Source organism: Bufo bufo, chromosome 5 (assembly GCF_905171765.1).
Source record: "Bufo bufo chromosome 5, aBufBuf1.1, whole genome shotgun sequence".
Taxonomy (NCBI): Eukaryota; Metazoa; Chordata; class Amphibia; order Anura; family Bufonidae; genus Bufo; species Bufo bufo.
Window position 1 is genome coordinate 187,601,948 of NC_053393.1, and position 23,162 is coordinate 187,625,109.

Below are 23,162 nucleotides of genomic sequence, written 5' to 3' on the forward strand. Positions count from 1 at the left end.
TCTAAATGTTCATTGTGTTACCCTAAACATATAGATTACACTTTTAATTTCATTTGCAGACTAATTCAATAAGTATTATGCATTTTTGTACTTCCCGCCTTTTATGCAAATTAACATAAAAGAGTCATATCTCACTTGTGTGACCAAAGAAGAGTCATATTTTCAAGCTCTGACTCATCTCAGGTTAATTTGCATATGTATCAAATCGTTTTTTTTTTTTACACAATGAAAGCACACAGAGCTATGGGGACTGGGTATTGGGTATCTAGCAACCCATGTCCTCAGCTCTATAGCCAAAATCCAGGTGACAGGTTCCCTTTAAGTGATACAACCCCTTTATAGTCTGACAATACCCATTTAATAAAAAAATATATGGGAAACAACATATGCACTGTCAAAATTTTTCCCCAACAATTTATATTTATTGTGATCTTACTGATCATTGCTCATCGACAGCTACAGGACATGGACAACTTGTATATGGCGATCACCATTTACAAGCCTGTATAGGCAGCTATGTATATTAAAGTCAATTAACAAGCTTGTGTCCCTTTAGAAGGCTGAAATACTAAAAAGTACAATAAATGACATACCAAAAGCTTTCTTGTGTTGTATAAACAGCAATGAGAACAAAGTGGCCAGTAAGGAGCATATTTCGTCTTCTGGCAGCAAACTAGTATTGACCAGCAAGCATGACTGCAGAAAATTGGACAAGGCAGAAAGGTACTGCAGCAAAATAAGCACCTATTTAAGAACACAGAAAAGAAAGGTTAAACTACAGGTATGTTGAAAATTGTATGTTGTTGTATGTTGAAAACTTGCAGCAGTTTTTGTAATACAGGGTTTAAATTCAGTCTATTTGCACACTGTCACCTGATTACTCCAGTCCAGTCGGATGACAGCTCATGTACCGCCTCAAACACTCTTTTTGATAACAATTTAGCTATTATGAGTGTTTATGAGGCTGGGACATAAAAGCTCTACATAAGCCATCATCTGATGACACCCAAAGTAAACAGAAAATGACAGTCTGCAAATAGACTGTAATATAACCCCTGTATCACAAAAACTGCTGAAAATGTTTAACAAAGACCAATTGCAAAAGTGATTTTTAGCCCAAAATGAGTAAAATGCAATCATAAAAACTATCCCAAAAGGTGTCCATAGCCTTTAATGGCTCTATTAAAATAAAACTATAACTACATTTTCCAGGAAAGTCACAAATTTTGTACAATTCACGAATCAGAATTTGGCGAAAAACATTGTCAAGTTATATCTTGAGATATAGTTAAACTATACATTTTATTTAAAGGGGTTTTCCAAGATTTTAAAAAATTGGCACAGTGCAGGGGGCTGTCTATAATAAAGAAAAAATCCTTACTCACCATGTAAATATCCAGCTGCTCCAGTGTTGCCGATCCGGTCATGCGGCGACGAGTCTATTGTACACATGGCCACTGCTACTACTTGTTCGCCTCAGCGGTCAGGTGGCATTCATGCACACATGACCGCTGAGGACAGTGATTAGCAGCAGTGGTCAAATTAATTATGGATGGCGGACCAATGAGGACAGGAGAAGCCGAGACTAGAAAAATCTTGGAAAGCCCCCTTAATCAATTGCACAAATTAAAGAGGGCCTGTCACTTTGGAAATGTTGTGCAATCTATGGAGTGGCACCTTCAAGTGTGAATGTCCTTCTATTTTATCCTGGGAGTAGCATCCTTGTGCACTTTTGCCCTTCCTATCAAACAGACAGCCTTGATTAAGGTGGTACATATAGAGGTGTGTGCTCCTCCTCTCATTGGTTGCTGGATGCACATGGAGGGGACTAGGAGCAGCACACCATATGTGCAGAGTCTGTGCTCCTGAACATAGAAGCCCAATGGCATATGTAGGTTTAGCGTAGGACCTGCCTGACTGAGACTACCTTGGCACTGGGTAGGTGGGCACAGATGTGTTTTGATCAAAATATATTGGCTAAGAGTCTCAGATTTCATTATATCAGAATGAGGGCTTATTTCATATATAATGCTTGCATCTATTTTATTAGTGTATTATTATTTGCTTTCTGCGATTTGTTTTTATAAATGCAGCCATGGACATCCGCATGTTTATTTATCATATCGTGCAGGATGTTTTTATTTCAGTTTTTTATCTTTTTTCTGTGATTTTTGTGCCATCTATGGGCAACATGTTATAGAGCAGCACAAAAAACTGAACAAACGGATATATAGTATATAAGAAAAGATTCAGTATAACTTGCATTTCATTCATTTAAATCCCAGCGCTTTATATGCTAAGGAGTCAAGCAGCTGGTCCTACTTAGGGACATGTGGGCATACATAGCTGCCTATCAATGGGTATGACCGCCCACTGGACTATCAACCACAGAAAGAGCAGGGATTTAAAGGAATAAAATAAAAGTTGTGCTGAATCTTTTCACACATCTACTCAGCTCCCCCTTCTCTATAACATTTTGCTGGCAGATCAGGCCAAATATTCAATGTAACAGGTTCCCTTACTAATAGGCCTTTCATTGGTAGTTAAAGGGGTTGGGTCATCTCAAGCATTGGTGGCATATCGCTATAATACGCCACAAATGTCTGAAAGATGCAGGTCCCATCTCTAGAACGGAGCCCACAAAGTGTAAGTGTGGACTACACATGCGCAGCCGTCCTTCATTTTTTCAATGGGAGAGCTGAAAATAGACGAGTGATATGCTCCCATAGGAATGAATTGGAAGCACACCGTATAAGTGGATCCACTGCTCCATTCGTTTCTATGGGGCTGACAAAAATAGCAGAGCGTGTCACTCAGTTATTTTCGGCACTCCCATAACAAAGAATGGAGGGCGGCTGCGCATGTGCTGTTCACTCTCCATCATTTTGTGGGCTCTGTTCATTTTCTCACTGATGTTACCGATCCTCCCCTGTGTGCAACGCCATATACACAAATCATCACAGATCATGTGGCATTTCCTCAGTTGGAAGCAATCAATCTTCAATGTGGGCTCCACATAAGGGGGAATGACTAGGACTCCACACTGAAGAAGAGTAGAATGAAGGGTCTCACCCTGTTTATAAGATGTGGCACATACAGGTAACGGTGCCAAGAGGGAGTCAGAAATAGCAGTTTGTTCACAAATTGTGCAGAAAAATGACACAGGAGGCACATGCGAGTATGCAGCCCTGCCATACATGTTTTAGTTAGCCGAAGTTGGAAACCCCCTTTAAATAGCTGAAAGAAAGCCCATGCAGTAAAAAGTAAATGCCCCGCTGTATGACCAATAGGTGTGAAAAATATTCCTTTTTACTACGCTGTGATACAGGTAATTCCACTAATTCTAAATTGATATGGTCATCTACCTTGTCCGATGGAAAGTCAAACAGTTCAGCACAGTTCCATTGTCTAGTGCTAATAGGATTAGCCCATGTGCCAGAAGGAAAACTGACCTGTGACTTCACATTTCTCGCACGACCTTCAGGGGTGAATGAAGTCTTGAGATCAGAAAAACATCTTTCTAGCACAGCTGGCTTTATGAGACTGTAAATGAGAGGACACAAAGGGAAATCAGGAGCGTTTTCTACATGGTCAGATTACATTACACAGCAGATGCAGCAAGGACACACTGAAATATTTAAAGAATTGCTGCCCTGGGCTCTATCATTTCCGTTATCCAGCTCCTACCCATGCAATAAAACCAGAATGACATTTGCACATTTGTGCTTCTAGAGAAGCTTCACATTGAACTATAAAATCCATTTGGAAAAGTGAAACTTCCTGAAAAGGGAAAAAAATATGAAAATAAAAAAAATGATACATATCACCACGGAGAACAGGGATTTTTGCTTATAGAAAAACATGTTATAGGCTTTTTTTTTTATTATTATTGGCAAATGGATTAAGATATAGATTTATATTCTCCAATACCTTATCTAGCTGGCAGCCCCTTCAAACAGGTAATCAGTGGGCTTCCCGAGAGTCAAACTCCCACAACTCTAATATTGATGACTTTAATGTAGGTGTAATCGTGTAATGAGCCATCTATGTTGCCAGAACAAATTTCCCCTAACAAAGCTGGATTTACTAAATTGCCAAAGGCTGGGACAAATCTAATTGACTAAATTAGGCACTGTCGTTTCAATAAACTTGGCATAAATCAATAGTAAAAGTGAATATTAGAGACTTTGTAAAATATCTTATTAGAGAAAAATGCCTCTTTTGTGACTGATGAGCCACTTCTCCTGCCACTGGCTCCAGCACTGATCACTTACTCTTAAAGGGAATCTGTCACCTGGTTTGACCATATTAAGCTATCACCATTGCCATGTTTAATAAAATACCTTATTTCTTCTTTCTTTTCTTCATTGTTTCATTTTGTTAAAAAAGCGATTTTTGTATTATGCAAATGAACCTCAAAGGTGCCCAGAGGGGCGTTATTCATCACCCTTTGAGCCCAGTAACGCCCTCCTGCAGTGCCTAGCCCGCCTTAATTTAGAGCCCAAGCACGCCTCTTCATTATGAACCATCGTCCCACAGCCTAGTTTAACGGCGCCGCTCCCTCCGCTACGTCAACTAATTCATTCAAGCTACGCACCTGGAATCATTATTTCGTCCGCCGGAAATCTCGCGCAGGCGCAGTACCGCCTGTGCGATCCAATAGCTCCCAGAGGCAGCAGCGATAAGAAGACGTCACTGGGCTCGGCGCATGCCCAGTGACACTTTTGAGGCTGTTGCCCTCAGGAGCTATTGGATCGCACAGGCGCAGGCAGTAGGTGGTACTGCGCCTGCGCGAGATATCCGGCGGACGAAATGAAGATTCCAGGTGCATAGCTTAAATGAATTACTTGACGTCTCGGAGGGAGCGGTGCCGTTAAACTAGGCTGTGGGACGATAGTTCATAACGAGGAGGCGTGCTTGGGCTCTAAATTAAGGCGGGCTAGGCACTGCAGGAGGGCGTTACTGGGCTCAAAGGGTAATGAATCACTCCCCTCTGGGCACCTTCGAAGTTCATTTGCATAATACAAAAATCGCTTTTTTTTAACAAAATAAAACCATGAAGAGAAGAAAGAAGACCATTGCAGGAAATAAGGTATTTTATTAAATAGTGGGATTATGGCAATAGTGACCGCTTAATATGGTCAAACCAGGTGAAAGATTCCCTTTAAATTTACTGCAAACATTTGTACTGAGAGAAGAGACAGGTTATCCACTTACTGATGGATCAGGTTATATGCTCCTACAGAAGTCTTTGAGGAGGGGAACAAGCATCTGCAGAGTGAGAGGCAATGACACACACAGATGCTGCTGAAGGCTCTATAAAAGGCTTTTCTGGGAAAAAAGGTTTTCAGTAACTGGTTGAGTGGGCTTTTTCCTAGCATTTCCGAAGTGTTAAGTGGAGACAGGAGATGCACAGCAGGGAACTGAGCAGCGTCAGAAATGTATTTGTAATTTTTTCACGTTCTGGCTGTTTTTTTTTTTTTATTCTCGCTGGAAAAACCTCTCAAGTTTTCTATCTGTAGCCCAGTGCTGGATTCACAACTACACTGCTCAATACTGCTGTATAATTTCCTCCATGCTACTGCTGCTTCCGAGGTTGTGCTACTGAAAGACAGGTATGCAGGGATCTCCTCTTCTCTATGTTCGGGGCGTGGAAGACATCATTGCAGCTAGTCTTTAACTCAGGGAATATTGACAATCAGAGATGGAGCCTTCAGAGGTCAAAGCTGGTGAAAATGCCATATACATGTCATATAATGGCCAGATATAGTGGTATTCCTCATATACACACACATTGGATTACTCTGAAAAGTCACTTAAAATGACATGCATGCTTTAAGATTTTATAGCATATATGACTGATCTGTGAGTTCAAGCTGTGTAAGCCCCACAAATCCAAGAGAGAAGGAAGCGTCATTTTATTACAACCATGTATTAGCTTCAGAGTTTATTTTTTGTTGCTCCTTATAGCTCCACAAGTAGTCCAAAGGACCTAAGGGCTGACTGGCCATTTATCAGGTACTGTAAATTGTATATGTAGGAAGCCATAATGTTACCACGTTACTTTATGGTGCACAACATGCTTCATCCAACCCCTATCTTGAAAGCAATAAGGTGCAGTTTCAGCAATCACATAAAATACAATCAGTGAAACTGAAAGAAAAAAAAAAAAGCCTGAACGAAATCCTCAATAATTCCACTATGCTCTGATACAGTGACAATACATGGCTATGCTGTGTAAAAGCTGACTGCTGAAGTGACATATTATCCATAGCGATGTAAAGTCCCAAGGCATTCATCAGACTAGTCGACCATGTGGCAGGACAATACAATGGTGACATTGTCATTATGGCCTAGTTATCATACCAGAGATGTTATCGTACCAAAGATGACTGGCGCCAGGGGACTACCAAGAAGTGTATTAGTTATTTTTTGCTCCATTTGTTGCTGCTGGCAGGGATGTTTCAATAGCTGCAAAGTGGGAAAAAACTTGTTTCAAACAATATCTTGCATTTAGTAAGGGGCTTAAACAAGAAAAGGGAGCCAGTCAGGCCTCAATCTGTCCTTCCTTAGCTTTCATAGAGTTGTAGAGATTGTGGAGTCCCAACAGTTGAACTTCGACCAATAAGTAAGTTATGGCAGATCCTAGAGATATGCTGCAAATTGCTATTGCAAGAATATCTCTTCGGGTTTACTTCGCACATCATTTTTTGTTTGTGTTTTTTTCTCCAGTGATAAAAATGCCATGGGTTTCTCAGCTATTTTGTGGGGGCATTTTTAGCGCTTTTTTTAAAAACTGTTTACTTATAACTGGCATTTTTCAATTCCTTTAAATTCCTAGAGGTCAAACACCTGAAAATAATGCATCCCTACAGCAAGCTATGTCTTGATTTAAAAAACTAAAAAATGCACAAAATGCAATGCAAAACATGCCATGAAAAAAATTCTGAAAAATCACTATACACATTAATTCTGCCTGCGTGAAAAATAAAATAAAAATGCATCATAAAAAAGTCTGTGTGAAACCAGGTTTAAGCAGCAGCTCCTCTGCTTCCACCATTCCATGTACACAGCCCCTGCTGTGACTAATATGGCAGCCTTCTGCCATCATGCATGACCAACACCAGGTGTCATGATGTGGAGCACCATTAGCTACCATGACCATTCCTGTCTGGTATTTGTAAAGGGAACCCCAGCGTTTGGTATGTCCAGGATATTGTGGTACCAGTTGTACTGCCTTTTTGGACTCAGGAGACATGGCATCCCAACAAGATAATGCCTGCCCACACACAACATGCTCCTCAGGGTATCCGGCAGCTCACCTAGCCAGAGCTTTCCCATATTGAGAATATCTGGGACTGGATGGGGTGACCAATCTCTCATGCACTGCAGCCAACAACCACTTTGGCTGAATTACAGGTCCGTGTTGAAAGAGCTTGGAATAAAAAACCACTGGAGGATATCCAGCATCTGTATGACCGATACCATGCCAGAGTGGGAACCTATATCGCAGTATTGTGACTCGGCCTCGCTGCAGAACCCAAAATAACGGGTGCACCACCTCGCCTGTATGATCATTAACCAAGCAGTTTATACTTTGTCAATCCCAGCTCAATCACATTCGTTTTTTCTTCATTTTCCACATTGCATAGTAACATAGGCTGTAAATAGACATATGTCCATCCAGTTCAGTCTGTTATATAAATATATATATAAAGATAGATAGATATACACACACACATATCCAAAAGAAAGAGACCGTACTGAAAGTATGGCGCATGCAATCCAGAACAGAATAGTCCCAAGCATAAAAACACAACCTTTCAGATCCTACCTGGAGCTTTTGTGCGTTGTGGGCTTGAAGAAAGCCCCAGGTAAGAGATGAAACATTTGGTTTTTATGGATACAGAGGAATAAATCTACTACTTTTTTCACATCCCTGGAGTGCTGTGATCCCTTCTACATGATATATATATATACACACACATACATTCATATGTCAAAAATAATAGCCATCCAAGTATTTTACTTTTCACACGGAGGCAATTTTGAATAAAATAAAACACATTCATGATATCTTTTACACTAATTGACTATGAAACAATAAATCCTTCCTTGTACCTAATCAGATCTGTCAGCAGATGTTGGTCAGTTACGGCACTGACTACATCTTCGGGATTCATTACAAGCAGATTCTCCAGTAACCCACATACAGCTGACAAGAGAGACGGTGTGACTAGGGACCGCTGGTCAGGCGTGCACACAGAAGTGCAGATCTCCTCTGAGCTCAGAGATGCCGTTCTGGCCTTACTGTTCTGACCTGCAGAGAAAAGACAAAGGATAATCCATATTAGAGTCATTCCCATGTATAACCAAATTCTGATCTCCACCATATATCTGAGGCTTGGAAAACATGAAAATATTAACTGCACATATGGTACGCCAAATGGAAACGTTACAGTAAGTTACTACTAGTGTCGAGCGCAAATATTCGAATTACGAATATTTAATCGCGAATATTGCAACTTCGAGAATTCGATAATATTTCGAATATAGTGCTATAAATTCGTTTTTCGAATATTCGTCAATTTTTTCCCCATCTGAAGTTATGATTCCTCCCTGCTTAAGTTGCTTGTCAAGAAACTTAAACAGGGAGGAATCATAACTTCAGATGGAAAAAAATGACGAATATTCAAAAAAAAACTAATACATAGCACTATATTCTATATTGCTATATATTCCTTTTTGACCCACGCCTGTATTGATCGCGTAATATTCGCATGTTATGCGATCATTACCTTGCTGATTTTTGAGTAAAAAAATAAAGAATACAGAATATAACGAATATTTGAATTCGCGAATATTCAATAAATATTCTACAAAATATTCGCAAATTCGAATATGACCCCTGTCGCTCATCACTAGTCACTACATCAGTTTAACAAAGCACGTTTTCAGATTTGCATTATATTTGTGCTATGTGCTAACAGCGCTGGATAAAGTATGTGCAGATGGTTTACAGGCAGCAAGATGTGCCACTTACTAAGGGTATGTTGCTACACAGCTTCTTTTTTTTTTTTTTTTTTTATGCAGATTTTTAAGGAAAAGCCAGAAGTGTATCCCGCAAAAAGTAAGTTCTTTCTATTTCCCTTTCTTTTTGAATGCACGTCTGGCTTTGGAGATAGCCGAATACAGCACTCCGCTATTTCCAGAACTTCCATAGAGATGAATGGGACAAGCTTGATTGTCATTCTGCTCATTTCAGGGGGCAACATAAGGTATGAGGTTTACAGTCTGGTGACCAGTGTGGGATCCCAGCGTTAGGACTCCCACTAAGGGCTAGTCTAGGATAGCGCGTTACTACCGGAATACTCTCTTCATATTTATTCTCAGGATGGGCCATCACTAACCAATCGGCCTTGGTCCCTCACCCCGATCAGCTTTTCTGTTAACTACCCTGTACCGTCAAACATTGCAGCGGACAGTAATGGTTCCTAAAGCCATAAAGTATAAGAAAGAATTAAGTAACAGGTCAACACTATGAATAGTTACTACATGCATACCTTGATCTAGCCCTTGATTAGTTGCATTTTCCAAGATAGAAGACGCACAGATGGGAACCATGTGGTCTGCACTGCTTGTAGATGAAGTCAGAATCTGCAAACATAAAACAGGCTGTGAATGCAAAAGGAACCAAATGTAAAGGGGTACCCTAATTATATTAGGAGATAATTATTAGATTGATGGGGGTTTTACTGCTGGGACCCCCACCGATCACAAGAACAGGGACTGTGCGACCAGCTGGGCATGCACACGGCTGCTCCATTCATTTCTATAGAAAGAGCCAAGCGCTGTACTCTGCTATCACTGGAATAGCCAATTAAATGAATGGAGTGCATGCCCGCTCCCTTCATTTTGGGCGGGTACAGGCCCCCGTTGTTGTGATCTGTGGGGGTCCCCTTCCATTAAACTAGAGCCCCAGGGTGCAACCACAATCTTAAATGCAGGAAGCCATATCATGACTTTTTATAAAGGTAATGTCATTTTACTCCCATCAAGTTCTGCTTTCCCTTAAAGTGTTCACCTTCAGTCTCGAAAACTCAAACACGTTGCCGGCCAAATAGAAATTAAACAGAGTCTTGTCAAAAGGAAAGGTGTGAAAAATCCATCTCTCCTACAATGAAGTGCACCTCTGGCAATTTTCCGTCACTTGTCGCTAATATAAATGTATCCCGCCCAACCGATATCACTGTCCCTAAATATCACCATGTATCAAAAATGCCTTTTTTCAAAAGTTATTAGCCTACCATTGCACCCTGTGGCAAATCAGTTTCCATTTTAAGTTGCTGTTGGTTACGTCCTGCATTGAAAACCTCATAGGTAAGAACATTGGGTGCGGCTGGTGTCACTTAATCACTGCCCTAAGGCATGATGGGAGAGCAGACACATGACAAACCAGGAAGCAGAATTCAAACATGGGGGATAAGAGAAAACTGCACATGAGGAAAATTTGAAAAAAAAAAGTCTAAAAATCCAAGGAGGAATGGGAGCTAGAGGAAGAGTTTAAAGGGAACCCGTCACCTCAAAAACACATATAAAACGGCCAGCATTACCTCATAGTAGCCCCCAGTCTGTTAATATTCATATGTTTGATCCTTTAGTCTGATGCTCCATAGGTTCAAAAAAACGATGTTTTAAGCGCCATCAGCGCTATCTTGCCGTTCAGCTTGAAGTCAAGGGGGCAGCGGCTTTCTTGCTTCAAGTCAAGGTAAGCAGGCCCCCTAACCGTCCCCTCACTTGTTAGATTGATAGCCTGCAGTGCGGCCGGGATCGCATAAGCCTTGCGCATGCGCGGTGCGCTCCTTGGTAAGGTGCGTTCCTGTCTCCGGCTGCCGCTGTTAGCCGGGTTCCAGCGGTGCACTGCGCATGCGCGAGACTTAGGCCTCTTTCACACTACAGTATGTCGATTTCAGTGTTTTGCATTCCGTTTTTCACGGATCCGTTGTTCCGTTTTTTTGTTTCCGTTGTGTTTCCATTTCCGTTCCGTTTTTCCGTTCCGTTTTTCCGTATGGCATATACAGTATACAGTAATTACATAGAAAAAATTGGGCTGGGCATAACATTTTCAATAGATGGTTTAGAAAAAACGGAACGGATACGGAAGACATACGGATCCATTTCCGTATGTGTTCCGTTTTTTTGCGGACCCATTGACTTGAATGGAGCCACGGAACGTGATTTGCGGCCAAATATAGGACATGTTCTATATTTCAACGGAACGGAAAAACGGAAATACGGAATGCATATGGAACACATTCCGTTTTTTTTGCGGAACCATTGAAATGATTGGTTCCGTAAACGGACCGTCTACAGAACGCAAAAAACGGCCCGCAAAACGGAAAAAAAAAACGGTAGTGTGAAAGAGGCCTTATGCAATCCCGGCCGCACTGCAGGCTATCAATCTAACAAGAGAGGGGACGGTTAGGGGGCCTGCTTACCTTGACTTGAAGCAAGAAAGCCGCTGCCCCCTTGACTTCAAGCTGAACGGCAAGATAGCGCTGATGGCGCTTAAAACATCGTTTTTTTTGAACCTATGGAGCATCAGACTAAAGGATCAAACATATGAATATTAACAGACTGTGGGCTACTATGAGGTAATGCTGGCCGTTTTATATGTGTTTTTGAGGTGACCGGTTCCCTTTAAGGCACAACCCCTTTAATGGAAAAGGAAAAATTCACCGCCATCTACAGAATGGAGAAGGTGTCCTTTCTGACGATGTACATATTGCTTTAAGACAAAAAAAAGTGCAGAGCCCAAAATTGAGAGATGCTGCAAATACGTTACATACAAATAAAAAGAACAAATGTCACTCACAGGTAGAAAATAAAAATCCCATTCACCCTACGTGTAGATCAGATCATTAGTAATATGATCTGTGGAAAAACTGACGCTGATCAATAGAAAACAATTAAAATCATGCTGTGACTTAATTGCAGGCTGGACTTGACTTTCATTTTCATTAAACTCTGGAAGCTGAAGTAATAGGAATAATAATTTACAAAAGGTAAAGAAATTAGAAAATCTATTCATTTCAGAAGTGTAAACTTCAAGTTTCTTATCTCTCTGAAAGGGGTTAGCCATTAAACCATACGGGGGATATTTATCAAAACCAGTGTCAAGGAAACTCGCTTAGTTGTCCATAGCAACCAATCAGATTCCACCTTTCATTTTGCAGAGCTTTTTTTCAGGTGGAATCTGATTGGTTGCTATGGGCAACTAAGCCATCTACCCGCTATCGTAGGTTTACTTGAGACGCATTTAACTGTTGAAAAACTGTACTATATGTGAAAACCTTGGACGCAGTACGAGTACCACTTCCACTATTCGGCCTATGCTCGTGGTGTAAGTGTCTACATCCATAGAAATGTAGATTATGATTTATATGATCAATGAATTGACAAGGAGGGAAGATTAGTATTTTTATATGGCCGATGGATAGGATTGGTATGCATACTTGCGTTTGTATATATCCCGCCTCCTTTCTCCTCTGAAGTTATGGGGCGTAAAAACCCAAGGGCAGAATATAGAATATTTGACACAGTCCTGACCTCAGTATCTGAGGAAAGGGATTTAGGAGTAATTATTTCAGAAGACTTAAAGGTGGGAAGACAATGTAATAGAGCGGCACGAAATGCCAGCAGAATGCTTGGATGTATAGGGAGAGGTATAAGCAGTAGAAAGAGTGAAGTGCTTATGCCGCTGTACAGAACACTGGTGAGACCTTACTTGGAGTATTGTGCGCAGTACTGGAGGCCATATCTCCAGAAGGATATAGATACTCTAGAGAGAGTTCAGAGAAGAGCTACTAAACTAGTACATGGATTGCAGGATAAAACTTACCAGGAAAGGTTAAAGGACCTTAATATGTATAGCTTGGAAGAAAGAAGAGACAGAGGGGATATGATAGAAACTTTTAAATACATAAAGGGAATCAACTCGGTAAAGGAGGAGAGCATATTTAAAAGAAGAAAAACTACCACAAGAGGACACAGTTTTAAATTAGAGGGGCAAAGGTTTAAAAGTAATATAAGGAAGTATTACTTTACTGAGAGAGTAGTGGATGCATGGAATAGCCTTCCTGCAGAAGTGGTAGCTGCAAATACAGTGAAGGGGTTTAAGCATGCATGGGATAGGCATAAGGCCATCCTTCATATAAGATAGGGCCGGGGGCTATCCATAGTATTCAGTATATTGGGCAGACTAGATGGGCCAAATGGTTCTTATCTGCCGACACATTCTATGTTTCTATGAGGAAGCTCGCGAAATACGTATGTAAGAGGGATGGGTGTCCTGTATTAGTGCTGGGAGACTTCAATGCAGTCATGGACAACAAGGATAGAGTATTTTAGCTTAGTAGTGGGGGGAGCCCGATCGGTCAGCCCACGACCCTCAGCAGGATCTGCCAGGAGATGGGCCTCACGGACGTGTGGCAGTATTTGTATGGGAAAAAAATTGCCTTCTCCTGTTTTAGCAGATCTTGCAAGGGTATGTCTATTATAGATCTATCCTTGGCGAACTCAGAATTTCTGGAAAGGATCCAAAAAATGAAATACGAGCCACACGGTATCTCTGACCATACCCCAATGTTGTTGTCGACAGTTGACTCCGTGCCCTCTGATGGTAGAAAACCCTTTAGGTTAAACCCACACTGGATCCATGTGGTTGGTGAACAAGAAAGGATCGGAAATGACATCTCAGAGTTCTGGGCACAAAATTATGGATCCACACAGGTACATTATGTGTGGGATTCCCTTAAGGCTATGATACGAGGGTTATATTGTATGAGAATCAGCAGAAAAAGGGCAGAATATGCTAATACTGAAAAGGAACTGGTTGAGAGGGTTGGGGATCTGGAGGCAGACCTGGCCAGACAGAATGGGGAAAACATTTGATTATTATTAATGGAGGCTAAGAGGAAATATCAGACCTTACTATATGGAAAAGCGCAACATAAGTCCTTCTTCGCGGGTCAGCAAGCCGTTTTTGAAAAAGGTAAAACAGGCAGAATGCTGGCATCTGTAATTGCTAACCAAAAGATTCAAATTCCAATAAAGCATATTAAACTGCCCTCCGGTGCCTTAACCAACAATCATTTAAATATCAAATCAGCTTTCATAAAACATTTTACCAAACTATATCAGTCGGACCTCGAGGAGGGTGATGGAGCCCTGGCTCTCTTTTTAGACAGCATTGTGCTCCCTCGCCTCTCCGATCAAGACTGTTAAAGACGTTAAATTTACCAATTACTCTCGATGAGCTGGAGACTACAGTCGACAGCTTTATGGGCAATATGGCTCCAGGCAGAGACGGCCTGCCCATTGAATTTTATAGAGCACATCGCAAAGTTATACTGCCCTTCCTTCTTCAAACGCTTAATGACTCTTGGAGGAATGGTCTACTCCCCCCTTCCTTGAGAGAGGCCTCCATTTCTCTGATTTTGAAAAAGGACAAAGATAAGACCGAAATTGGGTCGTATCGTCTAATTTCACTAGACGGTCCTTTCTGTGGGGAACTATGGACAGAATGAACCTGCGTGGACACTTTATTAAATGGGTGCAACTGCTCTATTGTGTATTTACCGCCAGCGTTAAGATAAACGGGATTGACTCCGAACAATTCCCCCTACAGCGAGGCATTTGGCAGGGCTGCCCCCTTTCACCTCTGATCTTCGCCCTGGCCTTAGAGCCCCTTGCATGCAGAATCCGACAGTCTAATAAGATTATTGGCTTTGGAGGGAGAGAAGAGGAAGATAAAATTTGTCTTTATGCGGACAATATCCTGGTCTTTTTGAAACACGGATGGAAGGCAGTTCCTTCCGTTATGAACATCTTGGAAGAGTATGGCTTATTATCTGGATATAAAGTAAACTGGGACAAATCTGAACTTCTTCCCTTTGTTCGATCACCCCCTGATGGCCTTCTAGGTATTAGGCCACTTGAACCCACTGCCACTATTCGATATCTGGGCATTAGAATCAGCGTGGACTTGACTAGATATAATCGCTTAAACATTACCCCTATGATTAATAAGGTGAGGGAGAAGATCCGTACTTGGCAGAAGCTGCCTCTGTCACAGGCTGAAAGGATCGCATTAGTTAGGATGGTGATCCTCCCCATCGCTCTATACCCTCTGACTGCTTGTCTGATATGGATCGACGACTCCTTCTTCCACCTTCTGGAGAGACTTTTGAATGAGTTAATCTGAGGGAGGGTCAGGATTAAACAGAAATATCTTTGGCTCTCTGAGCGAGATGGTGGTCTCTCCCTCCCCTTCCTCCAGAGATATTATATTGCAGCTCAGATAATGTGGTGTGTGGGACGGGGGGAGGATCATCAACCTGCCCTGCTATTAAGTATCTTGTCAAAGGACTTTCAGGGGCCGTATGGGGACATTTTCTCTATTTTGGAGACTGGTTATCCGGGGAAAAAGAAAAAACAGTGTCTAATTAGTGATAAGTTAAATAAGGTCTGGAATAAAACTAAAAAGATACTAGGCATAACATATCCCACTCACTTCACTCCACTTTGGCACAACCTTAATTTAAAATAATTTATGCTAATTTCAGATTATGAATATTGGAATTCACGCGGTATCAACCGTTTAACTCACATTTCATCACATGGTAATATTATCCCCTTAGATCAGGGGTGTCAAACTCAAATTCGTCGGGGGCCGCATCAGCAGTTTGGTCCCCCTCAAAGGGCCGGTCCCGGCCTGACCTGCAAGCGCTGACTGGGGTCACATAGCATTATACTGATTTATGATGCTATGTAACCCTTACAGTTCTGGAACGTGTTGGATAACACTGACATAATGCTGTCAGTGTTATCCAACACATTCCAGAACTGTAAGGGTTACCGTATTTTTCGCCCTATAAGACGCACCGGCCCATAAGACGCACCTAGGTTTTTGAGGAGGAAAATAAGAAAAAAAAAATTTGAACCAAAAGGTGTGCTTTTGGTGGGTTTTGAACTAATTGTGGTCTGTGGGTGGCACTTTTATGGGGGATCTGTGGATGGCACTGTTATGGGGGATCTGTGGATGGCACTGTTATGGGGGATCTGTGGGTGACACTTATGGGAGATCTGTGGGTGACACTTATGGGGGATCTGTGGTGACACTTATGGGGGATCTGTGGTGACACTTATGGGGGATCTGTGGTGACACTTATGGGGGATCTGTGGTGACACTTATGGGGGATCTGTGGTGACACTTATGGGGGATCTGTGGTGACACTTATGGGGGATCTGTGGTGACACTTATGGGGGATCTGAGGGTGACACTTATGGGGGATCTGTGGGTGACACTTATGGGGGATCTGAGGGTGACACTTATGGGGGATCTGTGGGTGACACTTATGGGGGATCTGTGGGTGACACTTATGGGGGATCTGTGGGTGACACTTATGGGGGATCTGAGGGTGACACTTATGGGGGATCTGTGGGTGACACTTATGGGGGATCTGTGGGTGACACTTATGGGGGATCTGTGTATGACAGTTATGGGGGGGATCTGTGGATGACACATATATAGCATCTTATGCTATGTGTCATCCACAGATCCCCTCCATAAGTGTCCCTGTAGTGTGAATGACCCCCAATACACGGGCTAGGGGCCGGCATCTGCTTTTATAATGACAGCGGGGCCCGTGCAGTGACTATTCTACTACACGGGCCCCGCTCACTGTATAATCCTATGTCTAATAGTTAATTGTAATTGTATGTAATCGCATAAGGAGCGCTGTGTATTACGGTACTTACAACTACAAGCGCTCGCCGCTCTGTAGGTAGCAAAGAGGAGGCAGGAGGCAGGCCAGGAGGACAGGCGCTGGCAGCGTGAGTCATACGTCACGCGCCTGCTTCATTCATAAAGTGGGCGGCGCAGGCGCGTGACGTATGACTCACACTGCCAGCGCCCGTCCTCCCAGCCTCTCGGCGAGCGCTTGTAGTTGTAAGTACCGGTAATACACAGCGCTCCCTATGCGATACACCTGATACAGGAGCCGGGAGGAGCGGGGGCCGCCTGCGGCTACGCGGGCCACATGACGAGGTCTGGCGGGCCGGATTCGGCCCGCGGGCCTTGTGTTTGACACCCGTGCCTTAGATAATTTAATAAAAGGCACAAAAGTCACTTTTTTAGATAGGTGTAAATGCACAAATCTGTCACGCATTTATGAGCACCCAGGATAAATGTCTTTTGACTATTAGGGCAAACTCCTTTTTGGATTACTGTTTTAAATTTAAGGATACACAACTCACACTTTCCCAAATATATCACAGACTCCGGGACTCTCTTGGTGAAATAATAACATATAAAAGCGAGGGAAGCTGGGGAGCTGAACTGGGCGATGAAAACATCCTGGATTGGGATATTGTATACAAAAATATTTAAAAAGTATCGATCTCCCAGAAATATGGACTGATCCAATTTAAAATTGTACATCGCCTATACTACTCCCCCGCCTTCCTCGCCAAAATTTATAAAGAAAAAAAGGGTGATTGTTTTGAAATGTTTGGCAGAAAATGCTGATCTGAGTCATATACTATGGAAGTGTCCAGAAATAAGCAGTTTCTGGACCCGTATCTATGAGGAACTATCTAGAAGACATAAGGTCAAATTAGACCGCTGCTTTATGCAGGCAATACTGAGTTTCTTTCCCCCTAGTGACTTAACGTCTCACCAGATACGAATTTGCTTGGAGGGTTTTATGGCCGCAAAGGCCCTGATAGTCAAATATTGGGGCACTAATAATAGTCCTAGTTTTTCTGAGTGGCTGGCTCTGACGGATACCATTGATGTCTATGGTAAAATAGCAAGAAAATCAAAGCGTAGCTAGAATGGTTTGGATTTCCGCCCCTCAATCCCTGGTTATTTGTAGCATTGGCAATTAAAACAAAAGTGTCAATAAAGGTCTGGTCGGACCTACCAAAAGTGAATTGGGGGGGTGGGTGAGTAATAGGGTTAATTGTATTATTTCTGTGTATAATCACTCATTTTTTATCACTCGCAAATTGTATGTTATGAAATTTTATATATCTGTTTAAGAAAACAATAAAGATGATAATAAAAAAAAAAAAAAAGCCAGTATTCCTTTACACCAGTTTTGATAAATCTCCCATAAGCTAGAAAAATATTATATTTCTGTAACTCCCGAGTTATGGAAACAGTGTCATTTTCTAGATTCTCCCCCCCCCCCCCCCCCAATCGATGGATGCTAATCTCAATGCAGTAGGGAGAGCAAGAGCCAGCCCGGGAGCGTTAGACATTGAACTCAGCAGCGGGGATCAAGTAAGAACTCCACCGCAGGTCGGCCACTCTGGGAGGTCTGTCTGACTCTTGGATAACCCCTTAAATTTGTCAATCTCCAGGAAGAGGTGGCAGGTAAGGCTACTTTCACACTAGCCCTAGGGATCCGGCAGGCTGTTCCGGATCTCTCTGTTTGACTGAAGCTTGAAAATCACTGTCTGGCCCCCCCATTAACTATAATGGGGACCGTCGAAGATCTGGCTGCAACCCGGCAAATATGTTGAGAATCTGCAGGAAGAAAACCGCTGCACGCAGCATGTGCAATCCACATTTTTATCACCCCGATCACTAGAAATAAGGGCAAGAATAGTGCATGTTCTATAATTGACTCTCTGCCAATGTCAGTCAACAAGGGAGATAAGATATTGGGCAACTGGATTTAAACTGCCTAATCCTTTTGATTTTAGGGAGATAGGTCAGCGCTAGAGGAGTCGGACAGTAGCTTTCTCCCCTCTCCCCGTTCAGAACACTTGCATGTTCGGCCAAGCCGTGTATGTATGTGAAATAGCTGACAGCTAGATTATCCCACTGATGCTATTGACTAGGGATGAGAGAATCAACTTCAAGTCGATTCTCATAAAACGGGAGCTCCGTACAGTATTAGAATGTATTGGCTCCGATGAGCCGAGACTTCACGTAATAACTTCATAAATTAATTTGTACAGTAAAAAAAACATTTCCCGAACTCGGGTTCGGTTCCAAGGTACCACTTGGAACCGAACCAATAACTTCAGCTCATCGGAGCCAATACAGTCTAATACTGTACGCAGGTCCCGCTCCGTACAGTATTGGAACAAAGTTTTATGCGAATCGACTTCGGATGTTTTATCCAAAGTCGATTCACTCATCCCTAGTATTAACCATTAGAACATTATCTCACATTGCAACAGACATGTTAATGGCAATGGTACGCAGTATTTTTTCTATAAAAATGAGGGGCTTTAATAATTATAAAACACATATAATTTTTTTAAAAGCAGATGCCAATTTCAATATATCTATAAAAGATTATGGATTTACACCCACCAGACTTTGCAGGTAATGAATTACCCATTAAGCCGGCATGTGTACTGGCATGACATTTCTTTTCTAATTCCATTCCTCATTGGAGGATGTGTGTTCAACAACAGATTGCCCTGTCACCATGTCACAGCCTGGCATCTGCTTATCTTCCTTGGCACTCTGATAAAGGCTGGAGAAAGCTGCTGACTGACAAACACTGACTTTTAACGTTTAAAATGCGGTTCTACTTCTCAAAAGAAGCGTAATCTGTTTCATTAGTTTATGTATGATGGTTTAAAAAGAAAATATTCAAAAATAATAAAAAAAGGAAAAGCAAAATGATAGCTGACCATTACACAGATGTGTGTAGACATCTACAACATGATATGATTTGCTTAGCTAGAAAGTTCTATCATTTCAATCAAGCTCAATATTCTGACCATTTTAAGGCTGGGTTCACACTTGAGCGTTTTACAGCGCGTTCAAACGCGCTGTAAAACGCTCAACACATGAAAACCAATGCTTCCCTATGGCCCTGGTTCTCACTTGAGCGTTTTACAGCGCGTTTGAACGCGCTGAAAAACGCCCTACGCTCAAACAAGTTCTTGAGCTTCTTTGGGGCGTTTTGACGCGCGTTTGTGGCCATAGGACACTGCAGTCAATCACACAAACGCGCGTTTACTATTGTAAAAAACGCGCGACAAAAACGCGCGTTAAACGCGCATATCAAATACGCTCAGGTCTGAACCCAGCCTAAAGGGGTTGACCCACAAAAAATATTCTGCAGTTTTCAAACCAGCACCTGGATCTGGATACTTTCATAATTGCCTGTAATTAAGACAGGGCTTGACAAATTTCCTTGGAATCTAGGAGCCAGCTAAAAAAGTTAGGAGCCAGGCGGAGCCGCGTCATAAAGCCCCTAGTAGGTGCCCCCCCCCCCCACTTTTCCATAGAGCCCCCAATAATGCTGTATACCATGTTACATATACCGCCGCTCCGTCCCCGGACCCTATTGACTATAATGGGGACAGGGGTGGAGCTCCGGCGCAGCATGGCAGTTCGGGGTGAGAGGCCGCCGGACTAAAAAGTTGGACATGCAGTACTTTCACCATGCACTGCCGTGCTGCGCCAGAGCTCTGCCCCCATTATAGTCAATGGGGACAGAGCTGCGGTCCGGCGAAACAGCGGAAGGACGGATCCGACAGGGTGAACAGCCTGCCGGATCCATCCTGCCGCAAGTGTGAAAGTACCCTTAGTTCTATAGCTACTGAATGAGACAGAAGGGGGGATGCCTTTAACATATAGATCTCCTTGAGAAGCCAATTTGATCCTAAAGGGTTAATTCAAACTGTAATCTAAACTCTGTGTCCTGTCCCTTCTTTTATCTCTCTGCTCCTGTCCCTTAATCTTATCACTGCTGCAAAAGCATCAGCCGACAGCCTCAGTGTAACCTGTTCTAGAGTCTGACTGACTGTTCTTTTAACTCAAAGAATCGAATGAGTCTCTAACTAATCGGATCTTTAGATTCTTTTAACCTGTGACTCATTCGATTCTTTCTTACTTAGACTCCCTCCTGTACTTGTGTCAGTGACTCGGACTCAGAGCTGCTAGTGCTTGCCTTGCCTTGCCTCAGCTCTGATTGGTTGGTGGGCGGGGAGGGGAGGGGCTGGCAGAAGCAGCTTCCACTCTAGGATCAGATTACACTCCTCCCGAGCCCCTCCCCTCCCTGCTGCCAGCGTCTCTGCTATTGTGTGCTGTGACGGAGCCGTTTCAAACGGTGCTGCCTCCGGACAGAAAGGCAGCTCCCGGGCACCTTTGAAAACGGGCTGACAAATACCCAAGCGCCAGGACTAAATTCCTGGTCGCCATGGCGACCTGGGATTTGTCGAGCCCTGAATTAAGAATGAAGCATAGCCAATGAGTAAGTCAAAATGTATCTGTATAGCACCACCTGCAGTTTGTTTTTTTCTTATTTCTTTGTCCTGCTCACTGAGATGGCCGCACATGCTCAGTTTCTTCCTTCCACTGCCTCCTGAGCTGTGATAGGTAGAGCATGGATACACCCCCTGAGCTGTGATAGGTAGAGCATGGACACACCTCCCGAGCTGCAGCAGGAAAGACACTCCCCTTGAGCTGCTAGCTTTATATAAATCTAGCAGAACAATAAATGGGGAGATCTCTGGACCCATGCGAAGTACACGGCTGGTTCTAGCTTTATTAGAAAGAGGTTGTCATGTACTAAATCATGTCTGATTTCCATTTTTCACATTAATCATGGGATAACCTCTTTAACTTTAAAACAAAAGCTCCAATTTCACATGAATGGATTCAGAGCGATACATGCCAAAGAGGTCCTTCACAAACATGCATAAACGTATCACTAAATCAATGCCTACCCAAGTATGGATACACCAGCCCACAACTGGGAGCAGGAGAAGATGGTTAAAGGGCTTGTCCCAGTAAAAATATTCTACATTTTGTAATCAGCACCTGCATCTAAATACCTTTGTAATAGGATGTAATTAAAATGTACTACAGCCACTGACTTATTCAATAAAATGGATCTGTAAAGCGCAACCTTCTGTTTGGTTTTTTCCTTATTTCTCTGTCCACCTCACTGAGGTGGTCACACATGATCAATTCCAAACTTCAGATGCCACCAGCTGGATCTACTGTTAGAAGCTATGAGAATTACAGGGAAAGAGCTGCAGCAGAAGGCACACTTCCCTGTGCTATGACTTGGTGAGAGGTGCAGCAGAAAAGACACTCCCACTGAGCTGTGATGGTGAGAGAGAGCTGAAGCAGAAAGGACACCCTCCCGAGCTACCAGCATGAAATATTTCTAGCAGAGCAACTGGAGCAATGAATCTGGGAATCTCTGGATCCATGTGCGGTACAGAGCTGGTTCCAGCTTTGTTAGAAAGGTATTGTCATGTACTACGTGATGTCTGGTTTTCATTTTTTACATTAGTCATGGAATAACCTCTTTAACCGTTGGTCCATGAAGAAACTAGCGGCAGGCATGAACCATTCTTGTCCGAGTCCAGTCTAAGACTCGAATGGGTCAGGTAAAAAACAGACGCGCTCGGATGCCATAAGGAAGTCCAGAGGATGGAAATTAAACCGGCCTTCTGAATCTGGCATTAAAGGGGTTGTGCAAGAATGGGGGGGGGGTTTTGGCAAACTCCCCATTCTGTGGGACATGCAAAGGGAAGCTTACTTCCCTGCGCTGGCTCCCTGCTCCCTCTCCCCCTCCAGGTCTGCAATGCTCCTCTGGGCTCCAGTGATGTCAATATCCAGTTTTACATAGTCTCAGCCAATCACAGGCCGCGGCGCTGTCAGGCTCCCCTTGCGTCATGACTAATGGTCACAGCATGACACACCGGGAAGCAGGTAAGTAAGCTTCCCTTTGCGGCTCCCGCAGTATGTGGGGGTTTGCCAAAAAGCCAACCATTCTTGCACAACCCTTTTAAATCGGTTTTTCAATATAATTCAACAAGAAAAATTTGAAAATGAATAAAAGATTTTTCCGTATATGGGAAGAGAGAACCTAAGGGTTACTTACTATTGTGCTTAAGGTGGATTCTGAGCCAGATGCGCTGGAAACATTGGGAGCACTATGCCAAACATAAAGCGAATCCTCAGAACCTGAAATTGAGATCATATACACATCACACTAAAATACAGAGACAGTGGCCCACATTTACTAAGTGAATGCACCTAAATTTGGACTTAAAATTGCACCAGAAAATTGGCGCAATTTGGCACATCTAAGTTTCGGTACCTATTCCTA

At 42.7% G+C, this 23,162-nt stretch overlaps 1 protein-coding gene across 1 annotated transcript in view; it reads right to left on the bottom strand.

The window, feature by feature from the left end:
* The window catches only part of RTTN (rotatin), a 228,839-nt gene that overhangs the window by 25,338 nt on the left and 180,339 nt on the right, over positions 1 to 23,162 (bottom strand). Inside the window, exons 35-39 of the mRNA XM_040432294.1 lie at positions 22,935 to 23,017; positions 9,564 to 9,657; positions 8,122 to 8,320; positions 3,453 to 3,543; positions 594 to 744 (exon numbers count right to left, since the gene is read on the bottom strand). Of these exons, the coding sequence (XP_040288228.1) occupies positions 594 to 744; positions 3,453 to 3,543; positions 8,122 to 8,320; positions 9,564 to 9,657; positions 22,935 to 23,017 (618 nt within the window). The remainder of the gene's footprint in view (positions 1 to 593; positions 745 to 3,452; positions 3,544 to 8,121; positions 8,321 to 9,563; positions 9,658 to 22,934; positions 23,018 to 23,162) is intronic.